This window comes from Trachymyrmex cornetzi, unplaced genomic scaffold (assembly GCF_001594075.2).
Source record: "Trachymyrmex cornetzi isolate Tcor2-1 unplaced genomic scaffold, Tcor1.1 scaffold83, whole genome shotgun sequence".
Lineage (NCBI taxonomy): Eukaryota > Metazoa > Arthropoda > Insecta > Hymenoptera > Formicidae > Trachymyrmex > Trachymyrmex cornetzi.
The window spans coordinates 5,165,957-5,186,341 of record NW_017300169.1 but is presented as its reverse complement, the minus strand read 5'-3'; the positions used below and the strand labels follow the sequence as shown (position 1 = coordinate 5,186,341).

General features: G+C 33.5%; 1 protein-coding gene across 1 annotated transcript in view; it reads right to left on the bottom strand.

Moving 5' to 3' along the window:
* Positions 1–19,567, bottom strand: part of dnc (phosphodiesterase dunce) — a 215,054-nt gene extending 195,487 nt beyond the window's left edge. Inside the window, exon 1 of the mRNA XM_018519405.1 lies at positions 18,964–19,567. Within this exon, the coding sequence (XP_018374907.1) occupies positions 18,964–19,181 (218 nt within the window). The 5' untranslated portion in view covers positions 19,182–19,567. The remainder of the gene's footprint in view (positions 1–18,963) is intronic.
* Between the last annotated feature and the right edge of the window lie 818 nt (positions 19,568–20,385).

Here is a 20,385-nt window from a genome sequence, read left to right as displayed (position 1 = left end):
ATATTCAGTCCAAAACTGTTCGACTTGGTTTTCCACTTGGTAGTTATAGTGAACTGTAATTTAGCAAACACGATGCTTTAGTTCCGGAAAGAGAGGTCAAATACTGATCTACATAATGTCTGATAGCAAATAAAGTACATAAGCCAACATTGAAAGTATATTTAATTAGCAATCGAGAAGACAGATATATCTTATGATTTTTCAAACTCTAATTATTGGATTATAAAAAAAACTTGCATTTTAATAATTTTCTCGTCTAAAATACGAAGAAATGTCTGCAGTAAAAAATTTATTTGTTGAAATTGTTATCTATTAAATTATACTAAATTAATTTTAGATAAGAAATCTGTGTGTAATAAACTGAATCAAATTTTTATCGACTGAAATAATTTATCTTTTGATAGAGCAACATCGATGTTTCCAGGACACCTTGCAATTTCCTTATTAGCGAAGGAGTTCGTGCTTAATTTAATTGCATATATTGCAGTTATCTGCGGGAAGGGAAGGATTTATCTCGGGTCTTGATCTTTGTCGTTTCTCTCTTAAAAGAAACCGGCAAGACGCATTTCATCTCGACGAGCGCGTTAAGGCGCGAGAGAGGCGCGCCATTCCTATTAGAGATCTCTTCTTACGCAACGGTGTTGAAGAATGCTATTTCCCCGCCCGCTATTCTCCCGCAATGAATGAGCATAGGAATTTCTCTAGACTTGAATCTTGTGCGCGCGCCAGCCAAGTCTACACGGATCGTTCTGTATTACACGAAAAGCTATTTGGCACCCACAACCCATTATGCAAATTACGCCTACCGGCAATAAAATGTATGCATTTATATACGTATGTATTGTGTACTTGAGGTCATAGCGCGGTGGCGGCACACAGCCGTGACCAAGAGAGCGTAAACGCATTGCGAATAGATTAATAGATAGATAGCTTAATTTAATAGCCGCTCTACATCTTTTTAAGCGCAACAAAATACAGAAACTTCCACAATTTAAAAAAAAAAGATATGTATAAGTATATAATAAAAAGGCGATTTAAGACTAAATATTACATTAAAAGCACTACAAAGAATATAGATAACAGCTAATTATGATTAGTTCCCAGCAGAAAACCAATTATTTTTAAAAAAGCACAGTGAAATTTCATTTCGTAAGTAAACTATTCCAGAATTCAGCAGTATAGCTTTTGAAAGACCACTTATAAAATTCGGTTCGATATAATGATAACAATAGAATATTATTTCTCGCTCTCTCTCTTGTATTACGCGCAGCCCTATTATATCTAAATTCAAACATTTCATATAGAGTTAAAGGTACTTTAGACCGAAAAATAGAAAAAGACAAGTTATTTATAAAATAATTCCATCTATATAGCACTAACCTTAAGCACCAACATAGTTTATATATTGAAATATAGTGTAATATGTTCATTCCATCTTATTTGATATATCAACCTTATGCGTATGTTAAGAGCTGTTTGTAATCGTAGGTTCTGCTCATTCAAGATATCTGTAAAAATATTATAGTACAACAAATACGGAGCTGTTGTGGTTGCATTTGAGAATAATCGCAATAGCGAGAAGCTCGAGATATGAGGAACGACGTTGTAGAACCAAGACGATATTCATTCGTGAGAATCTATAATTCTCGCCATCGGTATCTGTGCCTCGTGTACAGCAAGCATGTGATGTCAATAGTAGGAGCTTAATCGCCACAAGATCGGCCACACACGAGAGGAGAACGGACGAGAGGAATACATGACGCAATTGCGCGGAACGCGCCGTTGCGCAAACTATTCCGAGGATTACAATTTACTTAGCGTTAAGTCTAGATAAATGTAACTCCATTCTCAAATGATGCGAAAGCTGTAGCGCGCGAATCGCTTCCACAGTGCAGAAGATCGAAGGATGTTGCAAAGCAGTAGCCGAGTTCTTTCAAGCTAATAGGAAAATTCCTATAAATACTTGAGTGCTTTAATATCCATTAGTATATTCATTAGTAATTTGTGTAGCTTTCCATCACGGCTGGTATAAGCTGTATCTATTGAGCTTAATCACTGCTTAATGCCGTTCTTGAATAATACAAAACGAAACATTAGGAACGATATGAACACAAATTGCAGTAAATTTTAATACAGCGCAAACAGAAAGTACCAAATGAATAAAACAACAGATAAAATCTAGGGTAGTATCATACTGAATTCTTCTACGCTTCTATTCAAGTGAAGTAAAGCCAGCTTGTCAACCTACAACGCTATTTTTTACAACAAATCGATAATTGCGAGTGCATTTGCAGCTCGTTTTTAAAGAAAGGATCTTACCAATCAAAATCTGGATAATTGATTAATATCCGGAGCTTCGAATTCCCTTGAGATAACTTGATTAAATACTCGTATGCCCCAAGCGCATCAGTCCACTGAGAGGCGTTTTCGCAAGTTTGCTTGTACCGTTCTAACGTAATTCACTTTACTGCGCGCGATGATGATCAAAGTTGTGTCCGTCTTTCGCGAAAGTTTAATGCGACCTAAAGGTACCATTTTTCGAAAAGATTGAACGGAAGCAGATAGCTTAACCAAATTAAATTAACAATTCGTTTACATTGTTTTAAACGTGAAATCGATAATGAGATAACATGAAAACTAATGTTATCACACATTGAGGGCACGTTAAACCCTCCCTTACAAAAAATAAACGTTAATTTTCAGTAGTGGAATTTAATTTCAATAAATTTCCCTGAGATTTCGTCACATCGACCGAAAATTCATTCTCATGATAAACCAAATACTGCGGGGAATATCTTCGAAACCACAATGGTCAAACTAATAAGGCACAGACAGGAATGTCCAGACTAGATTCGATCCCTAAGATAATACAATACCAATTTTCTCGTAATTAATATAAAAGAATATAACATATTTCAATATTTAATACCAAGGCCATCTATATTTTTTCTAAGACCGATAAAGTTAATTTACTCTGTACATGCAATTTCGAATTCTATTTGTTTCCTTGTAAATACAAATAAAATGAGTCTGTGAAAATTCATAATTTTATTTCAGGTTAAGTATTTTGACGATTCATATTTATTCAAATAAACTTAGTAGTAAACAAATATTTTTGTTGTTAAATTATAATTAAACCATTATATAAGATTAAGTAATATCACTCTGCTATACTAACATGCATCAAAGGCCTTTCCACCAGGGAGCCGATCCGTTCTCCGCAAATACCGTTAATATCATAATAGCACATGCATATTAATTGTACACCTCATATATAACCATCAAAGGTAGGCTTGTATCGACATGTATACACCACGATGTTAACCCTTTTAGTGCTCCTGTTGTCGAATGGCGTCAAAGGAACGAATATATAACGTGATGTGACGCGTTCGCACTAGTAAGCTCACGCCAGTGTTTCCTAGTAGTCATAGTTGATGAAATAGTTTTGAGTTACCGAATAATTTATATCTGTGAAAATAACCCTCGCTGGACAAAAATATAGGTAAATTGATCTTGTAACGAAATGCCAGAAAATAACAAGTGTTGAGCTATGTCAAACCATGTCGTTAGGCATGCCGCCAATTTGCGTCATGTTTCCAAGGACACGTCGTGGATTTTGGAGAAGTGTAACAGCCAGCAGGCCAGGGATGCAGGGAAACCGCGTCGCGGATAGTCAGTCGGGGAGAGGGGTAGGGCTAGTTATGCGATGGGGTTCGCGGAGAAGTGGGGGCGAAGGTACATTTCGAGGTCGGTCGATATCACTGTCCGTCGAAGCGCCATCGCCACGTGCTTCACACCATGCTCTGTGTTTTCGCGATCAATCTTGCAAGAAACGCATCCGACTTGAAAATTGCTTTTCCTCCCGAGTCGCAAGTGTTCCCAACGTTCTACTCGCATTTAGATTAGTTTGTTCGCATAATCATCTTGATTCTATATTCTCGTATAATTTTATTAAACCTGCAAAATGAATTTGCGATTTCAGTTTCCTAAGAATTATTACCGCAATTTCGAAGAAATCAGTATCAAAGACAAACGAATAAAAGATAATATGTTAGAAATATATGTGGAAGCGTAAATCGATGATAATCTAGCAATAATCATGTTATGAACTTTTTTAAATTATTTTTTTTTAATACTGTTTTACGAGCTGACTGTTAAATAGTTTTTTCACGAAATAACGATTAAACTGAAGTGCAAAAATTATATACGTAGAATATCGAACGATCAATGTCGCCCTTGAAGCAAATGCAAGTCTCGGATTAATGCCGCAGAATGCAACTACAAGCTATTCATAAAAGCGACCAATATCGACAGATATGGGCGTGACACGAATATCCTTGCGATTCTTGACATTTCACAGTTCTTTGATACAGTAAATAGATACGAGGATACATCGTATATTTCACACACATTAAGCTCTATATGAATTTGATGAATTTGTACTCGCCTCTGCATAGCCTTGTGCACATTTTCGAAGTACGCAACGCATTCCTGAATGAGCCGAGCAACATGCGAATATTTATCTTCCAAAATTTTCAAAGAATTTTATTATTCCATTAAACGTGTATCTTTGCATTTTTATTTTATAATACAATATTTTATAATATAATATCCTTAAAGTAAACTTTGCGTTATTATTAAAAATATATTAAATTTGGTATATATTATAATATTCTGTGCCGCAATTTAGTTTTCTGATGCAAATGGATTATGACAAAATTTGAAGACGATATTAATTTCCAAATTCTCGAAACGCTTGCCAAAATTATTATTAAATCCTGTCTACGCAGGAAAGACGCAGTTTCTCTAAACTAAAAGCGCGTGACTGTATATCTTATTTTAGGTAAGGCTATGCACTCGCGAAGTTCTCCACTTTCGACATATGCAAACAATCTATCAATCTACTTGTTTTTTTTTTTAAATTTTCCTTCACGAAGATTAATAACGTGGTATGATGTGGCTTAGCCTTTAACGAATGAAGCGAGCCACCTGTCATCGATAAGAGACCCTAAGTGCGAGGTATTAATCTTGATTAATTTAATTCCTTCCCTCTCGTATTTATAGCTCGGGGAACGATTTCCGAGCGGTACGCGCCGGATAGTCCCGTGGATATATTCGGCCTCGCTTCGAAGCGCAAGATCGCGTGCGACCGGTACATTACGACCGTCGTGAAAGCTCAACCGGCGAGCTTTTATAGGTCAAGTTCTCGTTTCGTCTCGTGAGAAAGTACATGCCCAACCGTCGGATCGTGCATGTATGCGCGTTTACCAGCAAAACGACCATGTGCACGATCTGCCCTAGGCCTAGACCCAATTCGCACCCAGCTGTCTCGTGATAGAACTCGCCATCCATCGTTTTCCTACCTAATGCTTAGTCACGTCCTTAATTGCAATGACGATATTGAATTGACCGACGCGACGGACTGAACACGGAGAAAACGGATGAATAGCGCAAAATGAAAATTGCTTTATGTATTCGCGAGACTCGAAATCTGCCGCGGAACATCTCGCAAGAAACAAAGAGGGCATTAACGAAGGACTGAATTTCGTTTCGGTTGGTGAGAAATAAAATTCTCTGATTCACCTCCAAGCCCGAAATGGATAAAATGGGATTTGGCGAAAGCATAAAGATTGAGAAGTTACTACCTCGAGCTTTTTGGATTTGGATACATTGTCACAGTAGATGGGTTTGTATCAGTATGTTTGCAGAGCTTCCGTATGAACCCCTCTCAGAGCCACCCCGTTTTTACTGGAGAGCTTCTGGCTTCTTTAAAATTGAACGCAAATTCATAGATAAACTTTGAATGCATATTGTTTCTGTCCGATCAAAATTTAATGCGTGCGATATCGGTGAAAAAAACAATTATATTTTACTTGTAATTGATTTCCAAACATAAAATATCACGAATATTCTTGGAAAAAGAAGCTATTGTTACAATTTAATTTCACGTTCCTGGGTCATTCTTCACACACGGAATATCATTGTTTCACGTATCATACATCATCTTCGTATGAGTTAATTACTGGAAATTACAGAGCGCGAAATGAAAAAATTCGTGGATATATCAGTACTCCGTGTAATACTAGACGGCGTTAATTATGCGCGACGTTAATTACTACGTTGTACAAACAAGCGTTTCACCGCAAATCATTGTGCACCAGTAGTAGTAATACGAGATCGCAAAATTTACGATAATCGGTGTTGCATGAAGGTAAGGATCGTGTTGACAGCTAAAATTTCAGTGTGTGAGTACGCGTTATGTGTATTGACGTTATTAGCTTGCCAACGTAGCAAACATATTGTTAAATATATGTGTTTTAATAGCCGTGCATTTTAAGATATAATTAATTGAAAGTTGTTGCATGATAACCAAAATGTCAACAATTGCGAATAATGGTAATTTATTGTAAAATCAAAAAGATAATTTAAATCGTAAACATTGAATTTTCTAAATAGAATTAAATTTTGTAGAAATGATGTAACGAGATCAACGTTGATATGGTATTGAATATAAGATATAAGGAAAATGTAAAAGATAAAGGGAATAATTTTTTTTTACATTCTCTCAGGACCAATTTAACTGAAGTGTCTAAATCGCGAAAGCGATTCATATGAATGTGGCAGATGGTTTTATTTCGGCAAATTGGATCCCAAGTGCGCTATTCTTACATCTGGCCGAATTCTGTCGAATTTAAAGATTCGTGCTATTTTTACTCCACAATTTCTCTCCAGGATTTTATGTGTAAGAAATTTTACCACTTCCATCACTTTAAACTTATTTTATAAAAAATAAGATAGATTGTTTTAAATCAATTAATATCTTTTTTAACGCTAACAATTAATTCTATAAAAAGAAAAAAAGATAAAAATAAGAACAGATGTTAATAATAGATTATTTTACCATGATAAAAAATTTACTTTTGTTTAATCGCGCGCGGCGAGGATTTAATTAATCGATTTAATCATTCGAATGCATTTTTATTAATCCGTTCGATAAAATCGTAGAATGGTTCGAGGGACAACGCACGATTGTCGAGTGAATAGGAGCCTAGAGTAGTGTTTTATTTAAAAAAATTCACAAATATAGGAAAAAACCACCAACCCAAAACCACTGAGTATATTCGTCCAGTGAACAATATGTAATGGAAAATGTTATCAACGTTATATATGTGTATGTATAGAGATATATATATATATATATATAATATAAATAATATGTATCTTCATGTATATTCATATGTACATCTCAATGTAATCATATTAAAGTTATTTAATTTTTGCGAACAATTAAAACAATTTAATCTAGCACTTCATTTTACATACAAAAATATAATTTAATATATATACATATATATATGTATATATATATAACTGTGTATGTATTTTTCAACAAAATATGATTTTTCTATTTTTTATTGTATCCTGATATTAATATTAATAATCTCAATAGATTATGATTTTTAATATTAAATTGTATTCACATTTTAATACCACAATTTTTCATTTGTTAAGAACTTTCCATTAGTTATTCTGATGCTAATATGCATTTTTTATTTCATTTTTCTTGCATCGAAATTCAATCACGGTCCATCAGCTTTAATTGATCGTATGAACGGAAATAACGGAAAAGGCTCTTACCCTGACTTCTCTATTAAAGCAACGATATTACGAATAATTTCATTGAAAAGAAATACGAACATACAAAAAGTAGGACGTAAGGACAGGACAGATGTCTTACCACTCAGCGAGCTATGTAATAATTACGGGAAAATCGTAAAAGGACGAATACGAAGAACGCACGTGCTGACGGAAAAGGGCAAAGGTAATACGCTCTTCAAGCTTTATATATGACTTTGCCAGCATGTGCAAAAAGACTTTTGGTTTTGCTGAAAACCACCCGAGGGTAAGCTCAACCCGCGCGGCAACATAACCCTCTTATGATCTTCAATATGTCATGACACGAAGAAAATAAAGTTAAAAACTACGTAACACAACGGCTCGTAAACATTAAGTGCACTTCACGATACGTGTACATGCATATGTGAAGTCGAATGTGCATATGTTATTCGTTACAACATAAATTACATAAATGTCTGCACACTGAGAAAAATTTCTAATTGGAAATGGATGAACCAAAAGATTCTGATCTCATATCAATCAGAATTTTGATTAGTATAACTGAATATCTCGTTATCTCGAAAATTCTGATTAGTACGATCAGAATTCTCTGGTTCGTCCATTATCAACCAGAGATTTTCCCAGTGTAGCGAACAAAATTCTAATATAGAAATGAACAATATTACAAAAATAAAATTTCATGTATGATATTAAAAATAAATATTCGTAAAAATATTTGTTAAAAAATATACGTCCAAACAGTGAAACACTGCAAAAAATATTTTGGGTGTACCAACAAAAAGTACAAACAGAACGAATTCTGATTATAGGAATTAGAGTTCTGGTTATCATAATCGAATTTCTGCAGGTTATTTCGATTAGAATGTTTGATAGATTTAACTATAAGTGTCTGATTTGTACATTTTAAGTTGAATCTACCTGAATTCCAATTAATGTAATATTTTTTTCCAGTGCACATTCCGCTGTAAAATTTAAATAATTTTTGTATCAACTGACATAACATTAGGGAGAATCAATATAAAACTTCAGAGTAAAAATAAGATAAAACTAAAGTAGACACGAGAAAGATGTTAACGGAATAATACCGGAAAACGTCGTTATACATTGTCAAATACGATAACTTGGGAATCAAGTTTCAACATTACAACGGGTATCTTGAAATTACATTCGAACGTTGCGTTAGTCATTCTCTCGCGACTTCTGTACGTATTCTACTTCGCTTCAAAGTTAAAACGTCTTTCTCAGACGCTCGCAGTAATGCATGAAGCAGAAACGTAAAGATATTTCTGAGAAAATTACAGCAGTCAAGACATCGTTTCTTACGAACTAAGTATTAAAGTGATGAAATTACAGAGTAAGAAAATAGTAGCAAAAATAGAAGATTAAAATAATAAAAAGCGAAGAAACTATTTTTCAAATCGTGAAGTTAAAAGCAATCTGTATATAATAAATCTACGATTCCGATATTGTGCTTTTTCGAAAAAACTTTAGTCGTGTAAGAATTTTACTAAAACGTAAAGATTTTCCAGATTTTATTTGAATAAAGTTTGGTGCATAGGAAGCACTTAATTATTGTTGCATGAGATGATAAAGAAGCCGATTTGCTGGTACAAATGTAATTTAGTAAAATGACAAAAAAATTGGCCGTGTCGATCTACTATTCACCGTATGCACATTTTTCTCGCCCGGTATAATTAGACTCAACGAGTAGGCAAATGGGTAATTCAATTCCGCAAACATTACACCTGCCAGCATCAGCGTAGCTGTATCGTGTACACGATATTACGGTGTAATTCACGGAATGTGCCATGCACATTCACACGCGCATATACGCGCAAACTTTGAAATGTACTACAAACGAGGGAAATTCGCGACGAGAGCTTCCCGCCGTGATGAAATTTTCGCTCTTCGCCTTGCTCTCTCGATATATAGCCGCATCGAGCTTGACGTACTTATTAGTGCAGCGCAAAAAAGGGTACCTTATTGTGAGAATGTTAGATAATAACATACGCGTCAGTTATTATATGCAAAATAGGATAGCACAATCATATGATTAAGTACTTTTTATAACATTTTTGTAGTTTCTTGGAAAATTGATGGAATCGATGGAATAAAACTCAAGGCTGCATTTGGAAATTAATTTTTTAAGTTTATATAATAGGTCGCGCTCGAATGATATCCGTTCGTGATATACCCGCGAAGTAATTATTAGTAAATGCGGAAAAAATATTTTTCTCACGTGATATATTTATATTGTTTTTCTTTGTGGCGCATTGTTCGTTGACATCGCGCTGCAAAATAAGATCGTCGAATCACATCGTGCGTCGACGTAATTCCTTGTGGAAACGCGACGTGACGAATGCAAATCATCAATGATTAACATCAGCTGACACTTTTGTCGCCAGCAGGCATTATGACGCAGCACACGATTTCTCGACCGCGCATAACACGAGCGAACGACAACACGTGTCACGCGTGCATTAAGCCGGCACCAACAGAGCCGCAATCACCATTAAATTGAACGCATGCAAACGATACGAGGGATTAAAGTTATTAAACAGCATTATTACAGGCGACTGTGTATTATGGTAATTAATTGATCGCGCGTAATTTGTCAAAAAAAATGATACAAAGTATAAAGTAACACAAAGAAAAATTACCATCACGATAAAGATTTAAGTAATTTTTCGGCTGTAATATACAAATGACACAAATTTAGATTTATAAGAATTATTATTGTAATTTTCTATTACGAGAAATTTATCACAATAGTAATGTGAATAATTGAAAGATGGGAGCAAGTTTGCTTCACTGGCAATTACGTATGAATATCTTGATAAATAGAAGTTTAAATTGGTTAATGACCAAGAATGTCCTATCACTACAATTGAAAGTCATATAAAGACAACGAAGTGTCTTTAACAGGGTTGTTAACAATTTGCATTAACAATCGTTCAAACATATGAAAATAAATAGATATTAGACAACGACTGCATGAAAATGCATTTAATATGCATGAAAAATCACTCTAAATCAATTTGTAATTCTGAAAGGCTATTCTACTTTGTTTCTTCACAATTTAAGTTTTACGGTTGGTTGCAAAATTTAAATGTCTCTTTAATAAACAATTTCAAATTTAACAATTTGATAGATAAAATAATTTTACAATAAGAGTCTATATTAGCGTTTTTATCAAGATCTCCTGCTTCTGTTAATTCTATTAATTCTGTTAATTCTGTTAATTCTGTTCGTAGTAAAGTGTATTTATCCTTAAATTTATATTATGTTTGCGCACATAAAGGATAATTTAATTTTAAAGAACTTAAATTTTTAATCGAGATAAAGAGCTCCGTGAGTTCCGTAGAAGTACTCTAATTTTTTTAACTAAAATAATGATATAACTTGCGCAAAACTTTCGCGAACGTGCATTTCAGAACTGCTGGGTTATCACCTATCGGCGAATGTGTGCAGACCCGTGCAGTAGCAGCAGCAGCAGCAGTAATAGCAGTAACAGCTAGCAGCAACGGTAGCAGGCAACGGTTCGTATCGATCCCTCAGGACCAGCACTACCCTAGTTAGCCTTGCATTCCCTTTGCCATCTACAAGGTGGTCAAAATGTGGCTTTGTGTATAAAAATATTTTATTTAAAATAACGAATACGCGCAATGATTAAAATGCCGCGCACACGAAATACCTTCATTTATCAATCTCGATAAAAAGATTTATTTTCCGGCTTTTTCCTGACTACCTCCGATAAGGTCGGATAACAAAATGAAGATTTAAGTAAGCCAATGTCATAAGATTGCGAGTTTATCTAATGAGAAAATAACGAAAAAACTTTAACGACTTAATCTAAACTTTAAAGTGCATTACAAAGTTAATTTAACGTAGATTCTAAAGTTGTCGTTTCATTATTCGTTACATATGATTGAAAGGTGAATGCACAAGTAGAAAAACATCTTTTCAAATCAGATTGATCAGCGCTATACGGATAATGAAAATATATCCAAATAAGTCCCTATTTGCCCAAGCATGCATCGAACTGATAAAATATTTTCATTATCTGACAGTTATCAAAACTGATTTCGACTTTTAAATTCTCTCTTTTCAAGATTTTTCTTAACAATTTACCTAAATTTCGATATTACGGCATAACAATTTATGAAATTGTTTACAAATTAAGAAACAACTTTTAACTCACTTCGCGTGTAATTTCACACAAATATTATTAATATCATTATTACATTCAATGAGATAAAAAATTATTAACTACTCGTAGGTTACATGCATTAATGATTAAAGTTAAATGTAAAATTACAGAAATGGTCTCTTTCATCCTTTTTAACGATTCGTTACGTCCTTTCATTTACTTTTCATCTACATTTTCTCTTGCCTTCCTTAACATTTATTGCATTGCATGTTCATTATACCTTATTCTATTCTGACGTCGAGCAATATTTATGAGTTTGCTTTTAGCAACTGATAACAGACGAATGTTAATCTTGGCGTGCATCGTTAATTTCCCTTCGAGAACGAAGAATACATAACTCGCAAAACTTCTCAGCCGTGAAATGTATGCAACGTCGCCGCATCTCTGTATGGCGAGGAAACGAACATAAATAAAATATGTTCACGATAAATCGATGGAACAGCATTGCAGCGTGAAAAACCGAATATGAGATATCGGAAGATACTTGCCATTAAAGCTCTTGTAAAAAAAATGTAACAAAATTAACTTTTTCATTATGCTTTATTTTCAAAAATATTGTTATCTTTCTTTCAGATTATTAATAAACAAGATGACAAGAAAGACACAAGAAAATGTATTCATTTAGATACACATTTTTCCTTCCTATATAAATTAATATAAAATATTACATTGTCAATAATATTTCCTAATGTTTCCTCTTTCAAAATATGTATATATTGATATAAATGTAGTATATTTTAGTAAATAGCATTCTTCTAAAACGAAAAAAATTCATTTTGCTACGCTTGTATTAGAATTACTGGGATATCAAAAAGCAATTTTTGAAAATTCCTTTTTGTCAAGACCCGAAGGAATGTCTCCAATTCCTGTACCAGGGCGAGCTTATATTGATGCCCAAAGAGACGAAAGAGCAAATGGAATGAAGAAGCGAGGAGACGAAGAGGAGAAGTTGGAAACCCGTTGGACTATAAATAAGAACTTAATAAAACAACATGGTACACTTGACCTGCGGAATGTGGTGATTCAAGAACGCGTTGAAACCATACTTGTACACAATACACTTATAGTGTTTCTGATATGATAACATATATCAAACGATAGAATGGTACCATACACACAATGCGTTAGCAATTGAAATTTACTGTAAAGTTTAAGCATTATAAATGTCAAAAAGGATTAAACGAAATTACGCAAATATCAAGAAATACATGAAATAAGAGAAATAAATATAAATAAAAAAATTCAAAGACTTATAGTAACGAAAATGTTAAATATTTGTAAGCTTTCATAAATTTTGAATATTTGATATATATTTTTGAATATATATTTTTTCTCCGGGTTTATTCATATATCCGACAAACTAATTCTACATGAAACGCATCTATCCGTTTTGCCATTTTGGTACACGTATCCATTCCATAACCCGATTATTCTGTAACCCTATTAGTCATTACATCACGCGTGTAATTACCATTACCTCCGCGTGTGAAATCGATAGATGCGGGAGTCATAGACGATGCATAATACTTTGTCGCATACAGCAGGGATATAATCGTAATGCTGAGCATATCGTAAAAAACTTGATATTTCATCCAAAAAAATGACCCATTTCCTTTTGCATGCCAACGTCAACGAAGCTAGAGTTTTTGCGCACGTTGACGTTAAGAATATGAGCCGTTACGACAGAAAGCTTCCGCATTTCTCACGAAAGAGAAACTAAAAGCGCTTCCCTAATCTTTAGCCTCTTATCTTTTTTCGATATGAGAGACTATTTTTAACACAGAGGCAATATGACAAAGGAAATGCATTTAACGAATATGTATAGAATTAATAGGAAATTTATACAACCGCTTCATCGCGATATTGTCTTGCACGTAGCATTTAGTATTTAGATATTATATTTAATTGATTTTTTTATACAATATTATACTCGGCTACAAAATACACATATAATATCAAAGTCAATTAAAAAGTATTAATCTTCGTTATCGTAATGGCCCTTCGTTTCGATCAAACGCCGCTAAAACTGCTTTAATTTATCACTGATATTCGCCGTCGATGCCACTTAATATTGCTTTTTATATGCAGCAACAAATTTCGCTTCGAAAGCGCAGCGTATTTGGCTTGAGTGACGTAAAATATGAGTGCTATCAGAGGCAGATAAAAATACCGGTTTGGATTGTTACTCACATAACCTTAATGAAAGAAGTAACATGGAGCTCTGGACTTACCTGAAACATAAAATATAAAACTTACATTATGTCATGTAAAATTGTTTAAAAAACGGGGTCACTGTTTTAAAAATATCTTATGTCGAACATATTTTATATGTACGTATATTATATATTAAAATATATTTAACATAATATTTTATGTATTAATATAAAGATTTAATATATATTATATATTAAATATATTAAACATATACAAGGTATAAAAATATGTTCATAGAAAAGGCAGAAAAGAGAAAACTGAATCAATTGATTTAATAACAATAAGTTATTAAAAATTGCAATATAAAAAAAATGGTTATCAATGTCATCACTTCGTAGCTATAAAATTTCCTTTTTCACAAAAAGAATAATATATAATGGGGCAATATTATTCTACCCTCCCCCCCTCTCTCTCTCACTCTCTAACAATCTTTTCATTTCGATTTTACACCAACGAGTGGTAACATCAATAAGAACAGCGTATCGATTTGAAATGCTATCAATTTGTCTCAGGAAGTGAGAGAGAGAGAGAGAGAGAGAGAGAGAGAGAGCAAGCAGAATAAAATAAGAGAAAAATAAATCGGGAAGTATTCTGCTTCTGCTTTGCTCTAAAAATCGATGATATATCTTCAGGAAATTTAAGTCATAGACGACGTACGACGCCCACATCCTCGTACCATCTGGTTTTGTGGAGAAATCAGAAAGAAACATCGGTATATTATTTGCATTCTAACTTCTTATTTCACGTATTAGTTATTTCAGATTTTTCAACTTTTTGATAATACAAAAAAGAAAATAAAACGATAAGACACATGAGATGATAAATTACCAATTTATACGAGCTGATAAATGATAGATGATAAAAAGATTTTTTTTTCTGGATCAGCCCTTGACAAAAAACCAATAAAGCCAACAGAATATACTTGTAATTTTATTAATGTCTCTTCTTAAAGGATTGATTCAATAAATAATTCTACTTTCTCTCATAAATTCGTGTTCTCTCGTTATAAAAAAATCATCTCATTCATATATAGAAAATGACGAATTTAACATAAGTATATATTCGATAAAGCGAACATTTTAGAAATTTAAATAAATTATAAATTCTTTAAAATAAAAAATATAACTCATTATTTGCAAAGCAAATGTAAGAACATTAGCGATCAACGAGCAATAACGATAATTAGAAAATAAGAATTATTGGAAAATAGAAATTAATAAAATAGTTTAATGAATTTAGAAAAAGATAAAAAAATATTTCAATTGTAATCTAATCTTTATCAATTTGAAAAACAGTATTGCAATAAATTACAGACCATGAGTAGAAATAGATCGAAAAGATTTTAAAACGTAATTAAAAATAAATACAATAAAAAAAAAACAAAAATATTACAATCATTAAAACAATATGTTAAAGAAACGAAAATTAATATTTAAAAAAAGATAAAAAGCCATGTCAATTTTATATTTTATAATTTATGGCTAAACGCAATCAATTATAAAATATAAAATATAACAATCATTCACGTTAGACAACGATTAAGCAAATTCGATGATTCTTAGTAAATCGTTGATTTTAACAGATTTAACCAAAAAAAAATCATATGCACAAACACAATTAATTTCGAGTTCTTATATTACGATACACAAAGAAAAATAGTCTTAAAAATCAATTTTTCCATTTTATCTTCAATGCTTCTGAATGAAAACTTTGAACGTCAGGTCGAACAACGTTATCATATATATGTACGATGATATGTCATTTATTATCTTCCACTTCAGACAATGAAGTCGACAGAAGAAGACAAATGAAAAAGAATAAAAGCGCAAGCTGCATCGTGATCTATAATAACCGGATTCTCCGGTCGAATCTCCTGGCTCGTGCAAGTGTTGGCAGAAAATGCAATTTAAAGGCATTCACCTCTGGCAAAGCGTGTTTTCCTTTCTTCACGCGAGAGGATAGATCCTAGTGCAGGAAAAAAGAGGACGTACAATCTCTTGTGAGACGCAGTTTACTGCCTTGATAAAGCAAGCGTGTTTGTTGTAAAAGGAGAGAGAATTACGCTGGAATTAAATTATATAAGATAATAGTCGTTTTCGCATGACAAAAGATACACAAATTTTTATGTCCTAGCTTTGTCACGATGCCTCTTTCAATTTGGTACACAAAACGCATATAAAAACAGGTTATTACTTCTTTTTAATTAAATACGTAGCAACGTACAAAATAAACGTTATCAAATGATAATTTCTATGTAAATTGTGTAACTATGTAAATCGCGAAAGTAGTCCGTTGCCGCACGGCAATCGCACACGAATCTGGTGCTGTGTGGTATGCGGAGTATTAATAGTCAATTGTTATCGCTCTACGAACGTCTTGTACAAATGTGTATGATGACGCGACTCACCTTTTGCGGGGCCATTTGCACATGCCATTTACGCGCATTTACGATCCCACATATATCGTTCTCTGTCTCCTTTAACTGCTTTTAGGTATGTTTTTTCAGTAAAACAGCAATAAAAATTATAAACTATGCAACTACGTAACGAAATACCTTCACAATATACATAAACTACAGTTTTATAACGCACAAGTTTCAACGGGCGTAAAATGTAAAAAAATCTCCATAGAGGTCGAATAATTAGAAAATCCAAGCAAGAACATCATCTGGCAAAGTATAAGCAGCCAGAAAATGGGCAGCTAGTGGACACAAGTAGATTAATTTAATGAAACCATAGCAGTCTACATGAATGCGCTTTTTCTCAGATGACTCCATCCAGAAGAAAAACACGGACATACTTTCTTTTTATATCTCACAAGTAGTTCGTAATATCTTTATCTATAGCCTGTTTAAGAATCTTACAAACAAGTGCGACAAAAAGAAAAAAAAAATATTTTCCCACATAAAAAAAGAGATCTTATAATAACGTTAAAAATATATTTTCTTCTACATTCATAATATTACCGTATCCCATGTTTAATTTAAATATAATCAATTGTGAAAATCACCTATTTAAAATCTTAATTTAGTGTTTCCTTGTTAAAATACTAATTTCAAGTCAATGTATGCATATAACGAGACATAGTTTATATTTCGATAATGCGTGTAATGTAGTTTTCACTGGCCAACTTTGTGCTTGGTAAAAACAAAATGCGGAGAAATTAATATGCAAATATTTGTATGTAAAATGGGGAAAAAATTAAAATTAAACACACAACAGTAATGAAACCAATTAGTGGATAATGACGCGCGTTGGCCTACGTTCCCAACATATTTTACACAAATCTTCGTTAACGGCAATGTGGAATATTTATGCGATAATCAGTTGCAAATAAAACTTTACTACATTGTGCTTGCACGAAGAACGAGTTGAATAAGATGCAAGCAAACTACAAGGATTCAAAAGTAGAGAATTGCTTAACATAGAAACTTCATCAATGTTAACATTGTTAACTCAAACAAAAATTAAAAGAAGAACAAACAGCATAGTCATGAGAAAGTCTATCATTCAATTTTAGTCTTATTTAAAACAATACGATTATTTTCGCATAAATTTCTCCAAATTATAACGACAGTCTAAAACCGCACTGTACAGTTATCCTACATTAAAGGTCCCGAGGGAACTAGAGTATCTACTCGTTACACATTGAGATAACCGAAACTTGATCACTATGCCTGTGTACGTATTTTCCGTGTAAGCAAACTTAAAGTATGTACATATTTTACACTGTCAGACATCTGAAATGGTAACCTGATCCCTTGAGTTAATTAACGTTTTGTTATTTTTAACTTCCATCTATATTAAAATATAAAGCAATCCGTTTCAGTAGTGGTTGAATTGCTTCGTTTCTAAGTAAATAACGTTCATATTAATGTATGCACTTAGTAAATAATAAGCTAAATTTGAGTCAAATTTAATTTAATTTCGTGTGTTAAACTGTAACTTCCGTTGTTTTAGTTAAATTAAATACTAAGTAAAAGCAAAGCAATTTATAGAAATTATTAAAAATAACTCAAATTGTGTGTGTGAATATAATTCACCATTATGGATTTAACAGTGTACGTTAATTAAATTTGCTTTATGTTAAAAAATGAATCATGAAAATATAAAATATGATCTCTTTAATAACATTTCTCTTCGCAAAACTGTTCAGTGTTAAAAGTTTTTATTAAATAATAATAAATTGTTTGCACAGTAAAAGAAAAAGGTAGAAAAAAGGAAAGAGAACAAATTCTCCTTTGCAAAAAGCTCTTTTTTCTTCTTTGATTTCCTCTCTCTTTTACCATATTCTCCATAAATCATTATTAAAAACTAAATAACAGCTTCGATTACTTAAGTTGAAGATCTCTTCTTTTCTTTCAACCAAGTTATAAACAGTTTATAATAGTTATTTATTTATACAAGACTTTATACAAAACAGTTTAGAAGTTTATAGTTTTGCATAAATAATTAGCGTGTAATATATCATAAAATATCTGCTACTTTTTGATTCTGAATCTACCTATAATTACATACGTTGATTAGACGATCTACATATACATTTGATTGCGATACATGAAACTGTCATATTTGCATAATGGGCGTATCATTAGCTGCAGCACATCTTATGGATCTAATCTATATAGATACAAGGAACGAGAGATCATTTCCGTTAGGTAGTTAGGTATCAACTGACGAAGTGAGCTCACCGGAGGAGTTAATAGTAAAACGTTTCAGAGTATATAAAACAAATTCGCATATGAGAGGCGAGCGTGCGCGAATGAGTCCGGAATTCGAGGTCGCATGTTACGGTCGCATGGGATGCATGTTAAGTGGTTAATTAATAATTTCTCTTCATATAGTTTCCCCGACAAATTTCGTTCTCCGGATTTATGGCGTCTAGATTTATGATATACTCACCCGCAAATCCAAGAATGTCGTCTCCTTGGTACGTTACTCGGCGGAACCAGCAATAACGGAACTGTACCCCTCGCCATGCCACCGCCGCCGCCGGAACCGCCGCCGTCACCGTCGTCCACCGGAAGCCGAAGCTCCGGCACCTGGAGGCTGCTCATTCTCGACACTCCACTCCCGATCGTAGCGTTCACGTCATCAAAATGTGTTGTTAACACCGACATCTTCGCATATCACTCGCCGGCCGGACATCATTAATCCTCGCGCTTCAACGAGCTTCGAGGGGATTCTCGACGACGTGATTTCACGCAGACTCGGATATTTCACGCGGATGCCTCGATCAGAGAAGCGTTTCTCAGGATCTGCATACGCGACCGCGACATCCTCCTCTATCCTCCGGCGATATGAAAGCTTGCATTCACCGTTACGTGAGATAATGAAGCTTGCGCGCTGCGACCGAAGCACTTGCTGCGACTGATCTATGAAACAATGGTTGCGTTCAGCAGAGAAAGCAATTTTGCAACTGCTGTAAAATTCTTCAATATGATTGGTTTATACATTTAGATACATCAGGAACCAAAAGCAAGACTCAATTGTATTCAAGAATTTTACAACAGTTGCAAAGCTGCTTTTTCTGCTGAACGCAGCCATTGCCATTACGAAGCGCTATAGCCGCATTAAACTTTGAAAGATTCGATAAAAATCGAGGTAGTCGAACGATCGACGGAATGATTATCTAATTAAACGGTCAAGTGGTGTCAAAGATCTAACAATTAGAATTCATAATTTATTGATATATTCTTCATTAGTCAGATTTCTTCCGTGAACTGTATTTTTTGTTGGTGATAAAACGTTAGACTGTACACTGATAGAAAAATGTTTGGTATTTGTAACTATAATTACATATTACTATAATTATGATTATTACTGCTATAATAACAGTAACTATGTACATAGTTCTAGCAACATATATATAATTATAGTCATTTTAGGTTGCTAACTATATACATAGTTACTGTTATTATTATTATAGCAGTAATAATCATAATTATAGTAATATGTAATTATAGTTACAAATACAAAATATTTTCCTCTCAGTGTAGCCTTGAAGAATGTTAATCCAATTACACGTGCGGAAGAACTTTGTTGACCAGGAATGCAGGCACGAACGCCTTCGCGCGTAAAGAAAACATGAACACGTCATCTCTGATTCGCGTTAATAACTCGATCCAGTTGATATACGATCGTACGGTTCGTCGTACGCCACAGTGTCCGTTCCATGATTACGAATGAAGACGACAAGTGTTTCAGTGACAGGCAACTCTTTCCGCACGGTGCTTTGTCAGCATACAACCTGTCATCAATATGTCGGTGTATCGCTTTTATCGAGTATTTCCAGCAATTACGGCGAGGTGCTGAATGAAATCA